General features: G+C 44.0%; 1 protein-coding gene across 4 annotated transcripts; it reads left to right on the top strand.

Moving 5' to 3' along the window:
• The first annotated feature begins 49 nt into the window (after positions 1 to 49).
• PALB2 (partner and localizer of BRCA2) lies at positions 50 to 18,382 on the top strand. 4 transcript variants are annotated; one of them, XM_058680651.1, is made up of 13 exons: positions 50 to 302; positions 2,313 to 2,372; positions 2,489 to 2,570; positions 4,074 to 5,486; positions 7,241 to 7,890; positions 8,215 to 8,289; positions 9,608 to 9,769; positions 11,363 to 11,448; positions 12,104 to 12,265; positions 13,551 to 13,667; positions 14,733 to 14,820; positions 16,975 to 17,129; positions 17,861 to 18,382. In XM_058680651.1, the coding sequence occupies exons 1-13, from the start codon at positions 255 to 257 to the stop codon at positions 18,084 to 18,086; spliced, it is 3,324 nt and encodes a 1,107-aa protein (XP_058536634.1). In that variant the 5' UTR covers positions 50 to 254; the 3' UTR covers positions 18,087 to 18,382. The 4 variants fall into 4 exon arrangements, with proteins under 4 accessions (XP_058536634.1, XP_058536635.1, XP_058536636.1 ...); XM_058680652.1 differs by lacking the exon at positions 17,861 to 18,382 and adding an exon at positions 16,621 to 16,726 and having other exon boundaries at positions 51 to 302; positions 4,074 to 5,501; positions 16,975 to 17,105; XM_058680653.1 differs by having other exon boundaries at positions 86 to 302; positions 4,074 to 5,501.
• The last annotated feature ends 259 nt before the right edge of the window (positions 18,383 to 18,641 follow it).

Here is an 18,641-nt window from a genome sequence, read left to right as displayed (position 1 = left end):
GACAGCTCGGCGCTCCCCCAGGCGGCCCTCGACGCGATAGCTCAGCCGTCTCCGGCTGCGCGTGCGCACGTCGGCGCTGGCGCTCACTGGCGGGGCTGACTGGTGCGCGGTTCGCGCGAACCCTCAAAACCGCTCCTCGCGCTGAGGGAGATCGCGGACCCCCATTTTGTCTGTTAGCTTCTTGCACCCTGTTGGATCTCCTTATCCACAGGCCCGTCGGCGCCGGCAGCTCTTTACGTTCGGCTTCCGGCCCGATGGAAGAGCCTCCCGCCAAGCCCCTCAGCTGTGAAGAGAAGGAAAAGGTGCCAGGGGTGCGCGGGAAGGGCTGACGCGGGTCACGGAACCCCGCTTTCCCAAAGATGTAGGGCTTTTCGTTTGGTTTGCCATTGGAGGAGGGGAGCCGTATTCTCTCCAACCTGTCCGCCTCCCTTCAGGTCTGCTCGCGCGTTTCCTTGCCACATAGACATGTGGAACTTGGTGGAAAAAAGCCGGAATCCCCCATTTTCATCACCGGTTATTTGAAAGGCAAAGTTAAAACGGGAAGGAGATGTTGCTGTCCGCCGGTTCGATCCGATGGCGTCAACGGCCACTTCCTCCGGGTCTCCCACGTGGGTGGCTGAGGCACAGACACCTGGTCGTGGGAAGCTGGGACACGATCGGGAGCGGGTGGGAGACCCGAGGCTCTGGCTGCGGCTTAACCGCTGAGCCACACGCCTCCCTGGGGTGTGAACCTTCCCTCCTCAGCCTCCCCACCCACTCAGTCTCGCCCGCTCGTATTTCCGGATCACTTAACAACTGGCGCTTCCACACATCTTTTTGTGTGTCTCTGTGTAGAATATCCCTGACTATTCAAAAGTAATAAGTACCTATTAAAAAAAATTTTTTTTCAGAGGCGCATGTTCCCAGATGTTAAGATCTTAGTGGTCTGCAAGCTTCCGTTGTTTTGTTTTGTTTTGTTTTGTTGTTGTTTTTCCCCTCACATGTTTCACTGTCGCTTTATGACCAACTGATCTGCCTTAAGTTCTGTCTAGTATTGTGTGGTTCCTCAGTGCCCCCTCGTTTTCTTTAGCTGTTCCTGGACTACTTGACTTCAATATGTAGAAGTAACTTAAAGAAGTCCGTAAAACCCAAACAAGGGCAACTTTATAAATGTGTCAGTTAATGATTATTATTATTATTATTATTTTGTAGAGACAGGTGTTCGATAAGTGCTCTAGAAACTGAGGAAAAACTAAACAGAGTTGGCAGTTTATCTAGTATATTTGACAGGCAGGAGTTAGTGAGGAAAGCGATCATGCTGATGTTTTATTGGCTGAAAGATGTGTGGCCCTAAAAGCTTCCTGTGAAAAGAAACAAACAGGGTGACTTTGCTGCAGAGAAAAATCCTTTGAAACACAGAATCCAGAGAGATGACAGAAATCTACATTCAGAGAATAGTGTTGTGACTGAATGCATTTATTAAATGAGTCTTTGGTGAATGCCGACTTTGTACCCAGCTGGGAATTCAGCAGTTGAAGCTCCAACTTCCCTGGCATTATAGTCCTAAATACCCTTTTAGTTCTTTTTGCCATGGATCTTCTGTGGTTTCCTCTGCTCGTGCCACGTTTCCCTCTGATCGTGCACAGCTGGCTCTTTCTCCTCCCAGGGCAGGCTGACTAGTCCGCAGAGATGCCTCCCTAACCACTCCAGTTAGAGTAATCTGTGTGTTCTCACATCACCCTCCTTATCTAGGAATTTAGTATCTTGTAAAAGGATCTTATCTGTTCATTTGTGGCGTTTGTGTTCCCTCTTCTTCACTGAGGGGTAAAATGTGTTGACTGCCCTGAATCTAACACCTAAAATAGTATCAGGGATCCTTGCAGGTGCTGGAGAAACCCAGGGCATTGCCTGACCAGATAATCTTTTCTGAATGACTTGAGGAGGGTAGCTTCAACTGCCTTTCAAGGTCTCGGGGCCAGGGAGAAGATACCTCACAGTGTGGTCCAGTAAATGCTGGGATCTGGTGTCTAATCTAGATTTGGGGAAGGACCCAGAATCCCAGGGAAATAAGTTTAAGGCAAGGTTGGAGGATTCAATAGGAATTAACAAGGGGAGGAAATAGAGACGGATCATGGGAAGGTACTGAGAGTGAGCAGATTGGTGCTTGGTGAGAACTGAGAGTAGGTCTGTGGGCCGGGAGGCGGTGCCACTCCCTGCCCAGCGCCTTGCTGAAGAGCCGCTCCAAGCACTGTGCAGTCCCATGGGAAAAGCACTGTATCCCTTTCCTTGGAGTCCTCCTCTCCACCTACTTACTCTTGTTTTTCATCTTCCAGCTAAAGGAAAAATTAGCGTTATTGAAAAAGGAATACAGCAAGACTCTAGCCCGGCTTCAGGTAAGTGAACTGTCATAAGAAGGTAGTACAGTAAATACTGAATGAAAAGATTTTCTGGGTAAGAATCAAAATGTTAAAGAAATTTTATTTCTTGGAGCTGCTTTTGTTTTCTCTAGCGTTCCCAACGAGCTGGCAAGGCTAAGAATTCTAACAAGAGAGCAGAAGAACAGGAAATCTTGCCACAAGTAAACTGCTCAGGTGAATACACCTCATCACTTGCATTTTATTATGCATATCCAGGGTACTTTTTGGCTGCTGTTTTGCCTACAGCCAGAAGAAAAGAGCTAGAGTAGACTCTTAACTAATATTAAAATTCATATGCCATAACATTGACTCAAGAAACCATGTTTTAGTTGGGTTGTATATTGTATATCATTTTCCCTCTTGTCGTTTAGAACTTATATTGAATGCTTAAATATTGGCAATAATTTTAAAACACTTAGGTGTCTTTGAGAAGTGTACAGTCGGTGGATCATCACACACTCACAGAAAACATGTCTTAGAGACTGATGTTAGACACAGTATTTAAGACACCACCTGTGCTGCCCAAGTCCCATAACAAAGGGCCTGGGTTGGAGTTCCGGCTCTGCTCCGATGCAAGATTCCTGCATATTGTGCTCTTACAAGGCAGCAGAGAATGGCTCAAGTAATTGGGTCTCTGACACACACGTGGGAGACTCAACTTGAGCTCTTGGTTCGTACTTCAGTTTGGCCTAGCCCTGGCTGTTGCAGGCATTTGGAAAGTAAGCATTGGATAGAAGATCTGTCTCTACCTGTCAAATAAATAAAAACTTTTTTTCTGTTAAGACTTATTTATTTTTATTGGAAAGGCAAATCTGCAAAGAAAAGGAGAAACAGAAGTTCTTCCATCTGCTGGTTCACGCCCCAACTAGCTGCAACGGTTGGAGCTGAGCTGATCCAAAGCTAGGAGCCAGGAGCTTCTTCCTGGTCTCCCATTTGGGTGCAGGGTCCCAAGGTTTTGGCCATCCTCTACTGGTTTCCCCGGCCACAGCAGGAAGTTGGATGGGAAGTGGAGCATCTAGGACATAAAACGGTGCCCATATGGGATCCCAGTGCTTGCAAGGCAAGGATTTAGCCACTGAACCATTGTGTGGGGCGCAAATAAATAATTGTTAGATCACCTTTTCAACACAATTCTGTTTGTTTACACCTACTTAAAAGTCTCTAGCTTGTTTAGAAATTTAAAAACTTGGGCCTTAAGCCCGGTGCAGTAGCCTAGTGCCTGAAGTCCTCACCTTAAAAGTGCCAGGATCTCATACGGGCGCTGTTTCTAATCCTGTCTGCTCGACTTCCTATCCAGCTCCCTGCCTGAGACCTGGGAAAGCAGTTGGGGGTGGCCCAAAGCCTTGGGCCCCTGCACCTGCGTAAGAGACCTGGAAGAGCTCCTGGCTCCTGGCTTCAACTCTGGCTGTTGCGGCCACTTCGGGAGTGAATCAGCAGACGGAAGATCTTCCTCTCTCTGTGTCTTTCCTCTCTTTATATCTGACTTTCCAATAAATAAATAAATCTTTAAGCAAAAACAAAACAAAAAAAAACTTGGGCCTTGATCTGCCTAAATGAAATGCCATTCTTGAATAAATGTTTGATAGTGTTTACATATATATAATATTTAAAATAAGAGAGTATTGCTTGTATCGTTTTAAAGCAAAAATATAATTACATGCTTTTTCTTCTCCTCAGAACCTAAAAATAGAGTGTCACCTAGTAACAAGTTACAAATCAATACGCATCTCGGCCAAGAACCTGGAGAAAAGGCATCTGTCGCACCTGATGTTGAGCCTGAGTCCTTCAACCCTGGAGATGGCCCAGAGAAAGCATCATATCCACAAGAAGCTGGTGATACCCCAACATATTTTCCTTGCATGGTCAGTGACCCTGATGGTGAGAAACAGCAGAATAAGCTGCTAGGGCAAAGAAAGCAGCAACAGAAGAAAATATTCTCTCAGAAGAGAGAGTATTTTGACACTGATCCACCTGTAGTGTCTGAAAAGAGATTAAAGGAACTGGAAAACAACCATAGCAAGAATCCTGGGTCACCAATAACTGAAATTAGAACTCAACTTTCAAGTCCAAAGCCTGAACTCCTTGATTCTCCAGTGCAAGTTACAGGATCTCACATTGGCGCGTTCATTCCACCAGCTGCCAAGCTGAAAAGAGATGCTGATCTATTCTTAAGAGGAAATATTTGCTGTAATCAGCACCTTGAACACCTGCTTCCTACAGATAACTGTGAACATTTTCCTCCAGGCTTCGAAAACAGTAGCCCTGTTTCACCTGTTCGCTCGAAGGTGCGAGGCAAAAAAGAAACTGACTTTACAGATAACCCACTAGTAGGTAAAGCTGTAAGTCCAAGTAGCCAGCTGCCCAGAAGCCCTAACTGCCAGGCAGTTAATTCATGTTCTAAGAATGAAGTCACTGACAACAACTTACAAGCAAATAGAAAACAAAAGGTAGAACAGAACTGCACACAGAAATCTGTCAGCTCTCCCGGTCACAGTCTGGATGGTAACAATGCAAGTCTTCAGGAAAATGACGCTGCGAATCAGTCTGAGAGTCCCAGCTTGAAAACAGCTTCTGTTTCCACAGAGAATCCCATCAATTCATGCACAATGGTTGAAGGCCTGCCATTTCCTGCAGAGTACTATGTTAGAACAACACGAAGCATGTCTGCTTGCCAGAGAAAAGTACCCCTGGAGGCTGTAATTCAAAATCATTTAGGGACCAGAAGGAAAGAGTTTAAAAGCAAACATAAGGAAGCAACGGATAATTTAAAGCATTCCTATAAAGAAACTGACCCAAGTGAAATCAGGATGTCAGATGCCTGCACAGGAACATGTTCAGAAAGTTCTGCTCGGAAGCTTGTGTCGTTAACTGAGGCTAGCTCTCCCACGGGACGTGTTGAAGACAGTAAGATTGCTAGGAAGACAGTTACTCAACCACCTAATAGACGGCACAGGAGAAAGAGAAAACTGGTCTGTACCACGCCATTGGATCATGAATTACCTTTGCCAAGTTCCAACACATCAGATGTTAACAAGTCCAAGGAGGAAGTCATCCTTCACAAGAATCAGAACAACAAAGCAATTAATCATGGTGAGAGAGTTAAAAGTAAATTTAAGCAACAATTACTGTGTGCTTGGCATGTTGTAAATGCTGTGTATTAGCTCGTTGAATCTCCACAGCAATCCTTCATGATGAAGAAACTATGGCATAGGGAGATTAAAGTGACTTTATTTAGCTTAATTAAAAGGACAGAGCCAGGATTCAAATCTAGCAGTGCAATCCCAGAATTCAGGAATGTGGCTGAGAAGTTGATCTTAAAAGGAAAGTGTATCGGGCATTACGACTAAAGTTACTATTTATTCAGATGCAGTACAGTCTTTTTTTAAAGGTTCATTTATTTATTTTTAAAGACTTATTTATGTATTTATTGCAAAGTCAGAAATCTATAGAGAGGAGAGACAGAAAAGAAGATCTTCTGTTCAGTGATTCACTCTACAAGTGACTGCAACGGCCAGAGCTATGCCAATCTGAAGCCAGAGGCCAGGAGCTCTTCCTGATCTCCCATGCGGGTGTAAGGTCCCAAGGTTTTGGGCTGTTCTCGACTGCTTTCCCAGACTACAAGCAGGGAGCTGGATGGGAAGCAGGACCACTGAGATTAGAACCGGTACTCATATGAGATCCCGGCACATTCAAGGCGAGGACTTTAGCCACTAGGCCACTGTGCCGGGCCCAGATGCAGTACAGTCTTTATCTTAGGTAGAACCCTGATATAAGTAGAACACAATGTAAGCAAAAGAATTCCTTGGAAAACTTAGATGTGACCATATAAAACTAAGGCCTGAACAGCAATATATATAATGTAGTATCTCTTTTAAATCCATGAAACACAACATTTTGAAGAATATGTTGTAATTCAGACTGTATTCATTACTCCTTACTATAATCGTATCTAGTAAAATGAAATCATACCTAATAAAAATACAAAACTTGGGCCCGGCATGGTAGCCTAGCAGCTAAAGTCTTCATCCAGCTCCCTGCTTGTGGCCTGGGAAGGTGGTCGATGATGGCCCCAAAGCCTTGGGACCCTGCACCCATGTGGGAGACTTTGAAGAGGCTCCTGGCTCCTGGCTTTGGATTGGCTCAGCTCCAGCCATTGTGGCAGCTTGGATGGAAGATCTTCCTCTCTGCCTCTTCTCCTTGCTATATATCTGACTTTGGGAACAGTTCAGTGGCGTTTTAGAACATACAGATTTGTGCATTCCTGTCCCTCTTTGCTTGAAAGAGTAACTCACAAGAACAATGTGACAAGAACCAATGTACTGTAGATTGTCCAATGCTCACCTGTTGCAATTAGAACTAGGATGGACTTCAGAGGTTTAAAGTCTGTTTCCTTCAGGAGGGACAATGAGAAAGGAGGGAAAGGAGATGAGTTGACTTGCCCGGGGTTATGCAACCAGTAAGTTTGAGCCTGAACTCAACTCTGATCTTCTTGCCTTCCCTCACTGAATGCTGCCAACACTGCCCTGTTTCGGATACTACAGAGGGAACACTGTTTGTTAACGACTGTGCTGTTTGTTGAACCCTCAGCCTGATTTCAAAGCTGTGGAACTTTTTTGTGATGTTGGAGTTTAGAAACTCTTTGTTGCCTGTTAATGTTTCTTGTTGGTTTTCCACCATTGCTTATTTTTCTGTTTTAGGGAAGGAAAGCCATTGTGCGAGTGAGGACTCTCATCCTACCGTTAGTAACGCTTGTTTAGCTTTGGGTGATGATGCTTTCGGTGATCCGCTTCCCACAGATGAAATGCCAAGTCTAACGGAACTATTCTCTTGTCCCCATGTCACAGGGTGTGAGCTACCTGCTGAAGACTTTGGGTGCCTTCAACTGGAAAACCTGAAGCTCTGCTCAGAAGCAACACGTGAGCCTTTTGAATCGAAACTGTGTAGAGAGAGGCTTTTCAAAGAAGATAACTGTTTAATGAAGGAACTGACTCCTAAAGCAATAGATACAGAAATGGAGGACGTGCAAGAGGAACATGGTCTGTTTGGAAAAGCACACCCTAGCAAGCCAAGGCTTCAAAACCAAAACAGCAGGAAGGGCCTTTCTTCCTCCATTCTGCTTTTCACTCCTTCAGATACCGCTGAGCCAGATGCTCCTGACAGTTCTGCTGCACATGTGTGTTCACCTGTTTTGCCCATGTTAGGGACTACTCCGGCTTTTGGCTCCCAGCCGTACTGTGAGAAAATGTCTACAGAGGGTGTTGGACAGACCTGCTCTCCTCCCCAGTTTTCTCAGTTGAAAGGCCCAGTCAGTCTTGAAGGTGATAGTAAGCAGTGCGACAGTTCACCCTGTGTGTCAGGCAGGCAAGGACAACCCACCTGGGGCTGCGACGCTGGCCCCTTGGCCACACCTCCGCCAATGGAGTCACTCACTGTCAGAGAAGATCCACTCTGTGGAGACCCATGCCTGGAGAGTCATACACATTTGGTGGAGCAGGTACAATCTGATTGTGATTCCTAACGGGATGTAGTGTCTGGGTGACTATGGGATAGCGTGATTCCTGCTACATTGGCCCCTTGCTCATGTCGTGTGTTTGAACAAGTTTCTTTGATGCTTTGCACTGTAAACGTTAAGCTCATTCTAGGGAACTTAGAGTTAATTTAAGAAATTTTTCACAAATGCAGGAGATTTGTCCACACTGAAGCAGTTGCGTTTGGAGCTTTGCTGCTCTTACTGGAAGAGTTAAAAATAGGAATGAGTGATATACGCAGATAGCATCTAGTCAAGTATACATTAACAGTGTGACTTTTGTCTCCACAGACGGAAATGGCAGATCCTTGTGCTTGTGATGACACTCTAAACTCCCATGACCTACAATTGGTTTCAAAGTTAAAGGTCAGAAGAATATTTGCCTTATAGTTTATATTATATCTTAGATGTGAAAAACTTAATGAACTGAAAAAGCATTGTTTTGGTTTCAAAACCATTATTGTTTAATTATTAGAAAGGCAGAAAGAGAGAAAGCAAACATGAACTTCCCTCCACTTGTGTACCCTCTAGATGTCTGCCGATAGCCAGGGCTCAGGCAGGCCAAGACCGAAGCTGGGAACTCAGTCCAGTCCCCCACACGGGCAGCAAGGGACTCAGCTGCTTGGTCCATCCCTGTTGACCCCAGGAGGCACATCAGCAGGAAGTGGGAATTGGGAACAGAACCAGGACTGCAACCCAGACGTTCCTATTTGGGATGCAGATGTCTTCATTTCTAGACCAAACACTGCCACAGAAAAGTTAAATAAAAAAAATTGATCATTAGCTTCTCCCTCCTAATGTGATCAAACACACTGGTAAACAAATGCAGAAAAAAAGATTTGAATTTGAAGTTTATGTGAAGCTATTGCCAAGAATAACTGAAACTAAGTAACTCTACCTAAATTTAGACCAAGCACTTTGGAGAAAGAGTCAAACTGGAATCATTTATGCCTTCCTACCCAAAAAAGAATGTATGTCTAAAGTAACCAATACAAAGATTGGATAAATACAAGGGAAGTACAAAAGGAGGTTTAAAATGGTTGAAATAGTTTTATGGGTCTTATATATATATAAAAAAAACTATATACAGAGTTACATAAGACCCATAAAACTGTTTTCAACCATTTTAAACCTTCAATTGCGCTTCCCCTGTATTTTATCCAATCTTTGTATTGGTTACTTTATCTATCTATCTATCCATCTATGTATATAAATAGATATATAGATACGGATATATTCTTTTTTTTTTAAAGATTTGTTTTATTTTTATTGGAAAGTCAGATACACAGAGAGGAGGAGAGACGGGAAGATCTTACATCCACTGGTTTACTCCCTAAATAGCTGCAATGGCCAGAGCTGAGCCAATCTGAAGCCAGGAGCCAGGAGTCTCTTCCGGGTCTCCCACATGGGTTCAGGGTCCCAAGGCTTTGGGCTGTTCTCGACTGCTTTCCCAGGCCACAAGCAGGGAGCTGGATGGGAAGTGGAGTTCTCGGGATTCGAACCGGCACCCATATGGGATCCTGCCACGTGCTAGGTAAAGACTTTAGCTGCTAGGCTACCGTGCTGGGCCCTATATATATATTCTTTGCATATACATCTGTTATATGTGTGTGTGTGTGTGTGTGTAAAAGGAGACTTCTTCCAGTCTCCTTTTAAAGTAGCTGTTGATGTCATTCTGAGTCAGAGTGCTTCTGGTTCCTGCTCTGTGGATGTGAGTGCCATGTGGTGGGAAAGAGCTGGCGTCAAAGAATCATGCATCATCACTGCGTGTGAATATGTCGTGGCTCTGTGGAAACCTCTGGATGCTAAGCGGTGGAAAAAAAATTATACCTGGCACTTCACAGAGGTAAGTTGCAATCTTAGAGCTAAAATAAACGGGTGAGCAGGTATTGTAGCTGCTTAAGCTGCTGCATGTGATACTGGCATGCCACGTGGGCGCTGATTCATATCCTGGCTGCTCCGCTTTTGCTCCAGCTGCCTACTAAATGCACCTGGGAAAGCAGCGGAGGGTGACTCAGCGTGCCTGGGCCCCTGCCACCTACGTGGCAGGCCCGGATGGAGCTCCTGGCTTCAGGGCCAGCAGGGCCCAGCCCTACACTTGGTGATCATTTAGAGAATGAACCAGCAAGTAGAACACCTTTAGCTCTTGCTTCTCCATCTTTCCCTCTATAACACTGCCTCTCAGGCGAAAATAAATCTTTTAAAAGAAGTAAGAAGATTTTTACATTCATTTTTGTGTCAACAGAGATGGACACCTTAACCGGGATCTGTGAACAGGTAGGGCAGAAGAGAGAGGTGAGGCTCTTCCACACCTCACTACTCCAGGCCAACATTTTATTATTATTTTTCTTATATATCTAATTTTATTTTTATTGTAAAAGCAGATTTACAGAGATCAGAGAGGAATATTGTCTATCCTCTGGTTCATTCCCCAAATGGCCACAACGGCTAGAGCTGAGCTGATTCGAAGCCAGGAGCCAGGAGGTTCTTCTGGGTCTTCCTCGCCAGGGCAGGGTCCCAAGGCTTTGGGCCGTCCTCTGCTGCTTTCACAGGCCATAGGCAGGGAGCTGGATGGGAAGTGGGGCTGCCGGGATGCTCACTGGTGCCGATATAGTATCGTGGTGCATGCAAGAGATTTTAGTCACTGAGCTATTGTACCAAGCCATGTTTATTTAGCTTACTTTATTATTATCTTACAATTTATTCTTTCAGACATACAGAAAAGGTGTACTGTGTGTATTTCTAAGCCCAGCATCTCCACTCTCCTGTTAGCACTGTGTTGTATTTTATTTGCATGAGCACATGCATAACCAGGAATAGATTTTTGTGCTGAATCTCTTGGAGTAGCTTGAAATTTCATGTCCAATTGACTTCTAAACTTGCTGGGTTTTTTTCTACTTTTCTGTGTTTATATCACTCTGGTCTTTGTCCACTTTCATAAATATCTTACAAGTGTGCAGTCCTAGTATGCTTTAATGTTAAAAATCTGTCATTTGTCACCATACAAACATTTTCCCCTTGGCTCTACATGTTTTTCCTACTTATTTGTGCTTCCGTCTTGTTCTCTGCCTAGCCATGGCCTCGAGTGCTGTGCTTTGTACAAGGTGCTAAATGACTATGTGCTCAGTGAATCAGTGTGCAGTTTCTCAATGGCCGCATAGTCTTCCCTTCACCTGCCAGATAGAATACGTACTAACTACCCAGTTGTTAGAAGTGTGGCTGCCTTAAGGAAGTGCTGAGTAAACACTGTTACGTGGACAGCTTTTGGGGATTTACAGCTTGAAGGCTTTTTTTTCTGAACCTTCTGAAATGTGTTCTAATATTGGAAGCTACCCCGATACAGTGAGAATACAGAAATATAAATGAATGTAATACATTTTGGAAATTTCAGTTAAAAGTGAAAACCAACTGTAATTTTTGGCTACTTTGTTTTATTTAGATTCCAGTTTTACAAATAGTTCCTGTGCCTGATGTCTGTAACCTAGTGTGTGTAGCTTTAGGAAATTTGGAAATCAGAGAACTCAGGTATGTAATACTGAGGAGTGGTTCAGGCTTTTCTTCATCGTCTCTGGTGAGCTTGTTTTGAGTGCAGGTTATACTGTTGTTGGAGAGTAGTGTCCAGATTTTAAGTCTTGAAAGAATCTAAACTTAGGTATAAAGAGAAATTTGCTTTATTTGGTTTGATTTGCTTTTAAGGAGTATAGAAATTAAAAGGGTTTTTTTTTGTGTGTTTTTAAAGATTGATTTATTTTCATGGAAAATCAGATTTTCAGAGCAAAGTAGTGACACAGAGAGAAAGATCTTCCACCTTCTGGTTCACTCTCCCAAGTGGCTGCAATGGCCAGAGCTGAGCCAATTCAAAGCCAGGAGCCAGGACTTCCACACGTGGGTGCGGGGTCCCAAGGCTTTGGGCCGTCCTCGACTGCTTTCCCAGGCCACAAACAGGGAGCTGGATGGGAAGTAGGGCTGCCAGGATTAGAACCGGCGCCCATATGGTATCTCGATGCGTTCAAGGCAAAGATTTTAGCCACTAGGCTACCGTGCCAGGCCCAATAAATTTGTTTGAAAGAGAAAATCAGAATGAAATGTTTTGAAGTTTCCGTTTTAAATTTGAAACTGTTCTTTTAGTATTAAAGGCTTACTCCTGGCTTCACCTCATTTTCCCTTATATTTCATGTAGGGCATTACTTTGTCCATGTGATGATAAAAGTGACAAGCAAGTACTACTGAAATCTGGAAACATAGAAGCTGTGGTCGGCCTGACCAAGAGGAGACTAGTCAGTAGCAGTGGCACCCTTGACGACCAGCAAGTGGAAGTCATGACATTTGCAGAAGATGGAGGGTGAGAAAAGTGTTGGATTATTTTATTTTGCTTTTTTTAATTATTAGGGAATGATTTTCTCACAGATTTCAGAGAAACTGGGTTACTGGGATCTCATTGTTCTGTGCTGCAGAGCCAGCATGGCAGGTATGCCTCAACACTGGGTTATAAGAGAAGCGGGCGAGGCAGCTGGAATCCAGACACAGCACACATGCAGTCTGCTGGTTCTTCCATGTTCTTCCACATCTCTGGCTCTTCAGTACCTAGCCCCACTCCCCGTTGCCCACACTGGCTGTCCAAGGCTTCGGTGACCGTTAAGACGCTGACTAGCTGCAAACATACCTTTCTAGCTCTGACCTCTTTCTTGACCTCTTGAGCTGCGTGCCTACTTCCTAGGTATCCTGTGGCTATCTCAAATTATCCCTGTTGACAGCTGAGCTCTATCACAGCTCCCTCTCTGTCTTAACTCTGCCTTTCAAATAAAAGTAAATGTGGCGCAGTGCATAAGCTGCTGCCTGTGACACTGGCAACCCATATGAGTGCTGGTTTGAGAGTCCTTGCTGATGGCTCAGTGCTTGGGCCCCTCATCTCCACATGGGAGACCCAGATGAAGTTCCAGGCTCCTGGCTTCTACTTGTCCCAGTCCTGACTGTTGGGGACTTTGGAAAATGAGCCAGCACTGAAAAGATCTCTTTCTCTGTCTCTTTCAATATATAATGCTGTCTTTCAAATAAATAAATAAATCTTTTTAAAAGTAGAAAACGGAAATAAACACATTCTGTTTATTATATACCCTTTCTATTTTATGGCTGTCATTTCTCTTAGTAATGAAGGCAAGGATCTTACTTATTCAGGGCCTGTTGCAATAATGAAGGCAAGAGTTGAATACTGGTTTGCTTAAATTTGGAAAGTGGTCATGTAGGTGAGAAGAAGCAGGAAGATTGGTAAGATACTAAAATCACCAGGACTTGGTGACTGGCTGGATTGGCAGAAATGAGACAGGAGAATGCCCAGATTTCAGGGCTGCTTGCCTGGGTAGTGGTATGCAGTTGATTTATTGAGATGCAAAAAGAGCAGGTTTAAAAAGGAAAGCTGTGAGTTTCATGAGGAATTTAAGGTGCTTGCAGCATCCTGGTAGGTGATATGAAGTAGTGTGTACTTAGTGGATAAGGTCTAGACTATACAGGATTACTAGTTCAACTATATCTCAGGTTTGGTTAGTTTATTGTGTATTGTTCAATAATATGGAGAAATGCTTACAAGTTGCTTTAGTACAAACTAATTTTGAATGTTGCTTTGAATGCAGAATCAATGAGAAACACTTTTTGATGCCCCCTGAAGAGGCTGTAACAACTTTCGCCGAAGTCCAAGGGATGGAGGAAACCCTGCTTGGTACAACGGGTATGAGCAGTATTGTGATTTGGTAAGTTTTCCCTCCGGGTACTCCATCTCCTCTGTAGTTCGCAGACATACCTCCAGCTTTGTAAGTCTTGAAAATTAGAGAAGAGAATATATAAACAGGATTCTAGGGTTTTGTTTTGTTTTGTTTTAAAGATTATTTATTTGAAAGTCAGAGTTACAGAGCGAAGGAAAGAAGGAGATCTTCCGTGTTCTGGTTCATTCCACAAACGAGCATCTTGCCTCTTTTTCCACTTTGGCCTCCACGCAGTCCTCCATTCTCTATCATTTTGATCTACATCTAGTATAACTAGATCACAATTATGAGGATTTTAGGTGAGGTTTCTCATCCACCAAGTGTGATTTCCTGATATTTGTCTTTTGTGTAAAATTTAGGCCTAACAAGAAATGTCAGAAGATCAAATTCTAGCACTGGGTCATTGTTCTGATTACAGCATGAGGTACATTTGATTGTGGAAAGCTTTCGTCATGCAAGTTGGAGAGATTCATCCTTAGCACAACAGATTCAATCTAAAGTATCAAACTCCTGGGAAAGTTTACCCACAATTCTTTTAGCTAAATTTGTGAGGAAACAAAACTAAGATAGTGTCTTCTTAGTTTATTCCTTCATCTCCTATAAGATGCCATGATGAATAAGAAAATATTGTGGGGCCTGGCATGGTAGCCTAGCGGCTAAGGTCTTCTCCTTACACGTACCAGGATCCCATATGGGCACCAGTTCTAATCCCAGCAGCCCCACCTCCCATCCAGCTCCCTGCTTGTGACCCAGGAAAGCAGTTGAGGACGGCCCAATGCATTGGGACACTGCACCTGTGTGGGAGACCCGGAAGAGGTTCCTGGTTCCCGGCATCGGATTGGCGCGCACCGGCCCATTGCAGCTCACTTGGGGAGTGAATCATCGGATGGAAGATCTTCCTCTCTGTCTCTCCTCCTCTCTGTATATCTGACTTTGTAATAAAATAACTAAATCTTTAAAAAAAAATGTAGATCTTTAAAAAGAAAATATTCTCTGAAAACCAGCTTGCTGAGAAAATCTGATGTGCTTTTGTTCATGTTGTTGTTTTCTAAGGAATTTAAAAACTGGTCAACTCCTGAAAAAAGTGCACATTGATGAATCTTACCATGGTTCAATCTGTCACAAAGCTTATTCGGACATGGTAAGTAACAACCCAAGGTGAGACCATAGTTTGGTTTTGTTTTTTAAGATTTATTTATTTTTATTGGAAAGGCAGATCTATAGAGAGAAGGAGAGACAGAGAGAAAGATCTTTCATCCACTGGTTCATTCCCCATGTGGCCACAATGGCCAGAGCTAAGTCAGTCTGAAGCCAGGAGCCAGGAGCTTCTTCAGAGTTTCCCATGCAGGTGCAGGGTCCCAAGGCTTTGGGCCATCCTTGACTGCTTTCCCAGGTCACAAGCAGGGAGCTGGATGGGAAGCGGGGCTGCTGGGACCAGAACCGGCGCCCATATCAGATCCTGGCGCGTTCAAGGCGAGGACTTTAGCCACTAGGTCACGCCGCCGGGCCCAAAAACATTTTTAACTTATAGACTGTGCACAAGTTAATTTTCGGGTAGGACCTATCCTCTGCGCATGGTCATATGTGTGACATTTAACCTTTCAAAATCTGGCTTTTTTTGAGCCTGGCACAGTAGCCTTGTGGCTAATGTCCTCACCTTGCACATGCCAGGATTCAAAACGGGTACTGGTTCTAATCCTGGCAGCCCCGCTTCCCATCCAGCTTCCTGCTTGTGGCCTGGGAAAGCAGTCAAGGACGGCCCAAAGCCTTGGGACCCTGCCCTGGCGAGGGAGACCTGGAAGAGGCTCCTGACTCCTGGCTTTGGATCTGCTGAGCTGAGCTCCTGCTGTTGCGGCTGCTTGGGGAGTGAATTATCGGATGGAATATCTTCCTCTCTGCCTCTCCTCCTCTCTGTATATTTGACTTTTCCATTAAAAATAAAATAACTCTTTTTTAAAAAAAAATTAAAACTGTGGATTTTTCTAAATATGAAAATATTTAGGTATTTTAAAAGAAATTTGTTTACTTACATGGAGAGCAGAGATACAGAGTGAGAACGAGAGACAGAAAGATCTTCCATGCTGATTTGTTCCCAGAAAGATGGCGTCAGCTAGGGCTGAGCCGTGCTGAAACCAGGAGCCAGGAGCTTCATCTAGGTCTCCCACATGAGTGCAGGGTGCAAGGACTTGGGACTTCTGCTGCTTTCTTTGTAACACTGGCAGGGAGCTGCCATGGAAAGTAGAATGGACAGGACACAAACTGGTGCCCATATGGAATGCCAGTGCTGAAAGTAGCAGTTGAACTCGCTTTGTCACAGCACTGGCCCCGAGTTAATTTTCTTCTTAAAATATTGTTGCTTATCTTATTTGTTTGAGGGATAAAATTCTGATCAACTCATATATTCCCTAAAAGCCACACTTGGGTCAGGCCAAAGCTGGGAGCTAGGAACTCAGTCCAAGTCTACAGCAGCAGGAATCTAGCCACGTGAGCTATCAGCTGCTGTCTCCTCGGGCCTACGTTAGCAGACTCTGAAAACAGTCGCAGAGCTGGGGCTTGAACCTAGGTCCTGGGATGAAAGAGATGAGCGTCCCAACCACCATCTTTGTCATCAAGGCATATTGTTCATTTTCATTTAAGACCTCAGTCACTATAAAATGTAAAAGATAGAAGTGAATCCTGCTAATTCTAGAATGGCCCTGTAGTTTGATTTTCCCCGTATTATTACAAATGAGAACTTTCTCGGCTCCCCTTAACACATAGACACACACACACACACACATTAGAACTTGTCTTTTTGAAGCTGGGAGAGATCTTCAACTTTTTTGCATAAAAATCACCGTGATTAAATCTTTTTTGTCTTCTTACTCTTAATGGAGAGTGACTGTGTCAATTCTAAGTAGACTTTTGTGGACTGGGCTAAGACTATGGTTGCCATTCACAGGATTGTGAATTTCTATTTGAAGGACTCCATGCATGTTTTTATCAGTCTTCTTTCCCTGTGCCAGCATCTCCCTAGATGGAATGCCTGAGCTGTAGTAAGGTGTGAGGTGAAGAGAATGGATGGGCAGCTGGCTTCCATGCCTAGGAATGGTGGTGGGGGAGTGATGATCTCAAAAGTTCCTGCTTGGATGGGGCGGGAGTGGCAGTGGCCAGAGACCCAGAAACAATGACTAAATCTCGGATGCATATAAACCTGGTGGTCCTTTCTTTGATTTTTGTCTCTGCTTACCTTTTTCTTTTTCCCAGCATGCTGTTGATAGTCTGATTGGTTATTAATGTTTTTCTCCTAAATTAGGGGCTCCTGTTCCTTGTTCTGAATCATCCTTGCGCCAAAGACGGTCAGTCACTAGAAAAGCCTGTGTTCCAGCTGATTGCGATTAACCCTAAGACGTCGTTGAATGTGGGAGTAATGCTGTACTGTCTCCCTCAAGGGCAGGCTGGCAGGCAAGTGTGCATGGCCCCCACTCAGTGAGAGTGACGTTGTGCAAACCCAGGACCTGAAGGTCACTTAGACGAGTGGAAAGCATGAGATAGAGCAGATTGTACAAAGACTGGCAAGAAGGATGAAGTTTAGTGGATTATAGTCAAGTTCTAGATTCCCTGTATCTGGATCTCCATTGCAACTTCTGTTATAAAGCACTATAACTGAATAGCTTTCTTTTTATTTTCAAAAGATTTATTCATTATTTGAAAGAGTTACAGAGAGAGAGACAGAGACCTTCCATGTGCTGATATATTCCCCACATGGCCAGGGTAGGGCCAGGCTAAAGCCAGGAGCTTCATCTGGGTTCCCAAACGGATGGTAGGAACCCAAGCACTTGGGCCATCCCCAGCTGCTTTTCCCATCCCGTTTGCAGGGAGCTGGAGTGGAAGTCGAGCAGCCAGGTCACAAACCAGACCAGAGCTCACTTGTGATGCTAGCATCACAGGCAGCGGTTTATCCCGCTTCATGACGACGGCAGCCTCGATTGGTTAGAGCTCCAGGCTCCTGACTTTAGCTTGACCCAGTTCTAACTGTGGCAGGTGTTTAGAGTGGTCTAGCAGGTGGGAAGCCTCAATGCGTATCTCCTTTCCTCTGTCTTTTAAATAAAATGTGTGGATGTGTGTACATATTACTAACTAGTTGTTTTGCAAATAGCTTTCCGTGTGTGATCTGAATTGTCCTCTCGGTTTTGTGTCAGGTTCCTGGAAGGTGACGTGAAGGACCACTTTGCAGCGGCAGTCCTGACTTCCGGAACCATTGCCATCTGGGACCTGCTTCTCGGCCACTGCACTGCCCTTCTGCCTCCTGTCTCTGACCAGAATTGGTCTTTTGTGAAATGGTCAAGCACAGATTCTCATTTGCTAGCTGGACAAAAGGATGGACATATATTTGTGTACCGCTGCACGTGGGGCAGGGTGAGATGAAAACACAGTTATTGGTTACGTTTGACATGTTAGTATATTTTTTTTCAGTTGTAACTGTAAGAGAATATCTTGAGAATACCAAATAACTTTTGATCATCAGAATTAATTTTTATTCTGATGGTAGCACTACTGACCTTAACTGTTCATTTGTGCTTTCACTGTGGAAAGGGGTTTTGGGTTGATTTTTGTAATTCTCTGCATTTGCACTTTGAGATTAATTGTTTCAACTCTCCACATTTGTACATTTACTTTTAAAGTTGTACAGAAAGTTTTAAGTGTGAATAAATATTTATTTTGACACATTTTGCTTAATGTATTTTTTTCATTCAATTCAGGTCACTTTTTAGGAAAAAAGTACTATTATTTAGATGGAATACTTTGTCAATGTTTGTACACAAGAGTAAATTCAATAAACGTATACTAATATACAATATAGTTTTCTTATTATCGAAAAGCAGAGATAGAGAGAGGGAGAGGCAGAGAAAGAGTTTGTGCATCTGCTGGTTCCCTCCCCAAATGGCTGTAAGAGCCAGGCCTGGGCCAGACCAAAGCCAA

The sequence above is a fragment of the Ochotona princeps genome, chromosome 24 (genome assembly GCF_030435755.1).
Source record: "Ochotona princeps isolate mOchPri1 chromosome 24, mOchPri1.hap1, whole genome shotgun sequence".
NCBI lineage: Eukaryota > Metazoa > Chordata > Mammalia > Lagomorpha > Ochotonidae > Ochotona > Ochotona princeps.
The sequence above is the reverse complement of the archived record's forward strand: the minus strand, read 5'-3'. Positions and strand labels throughout refer to the sequence as shown.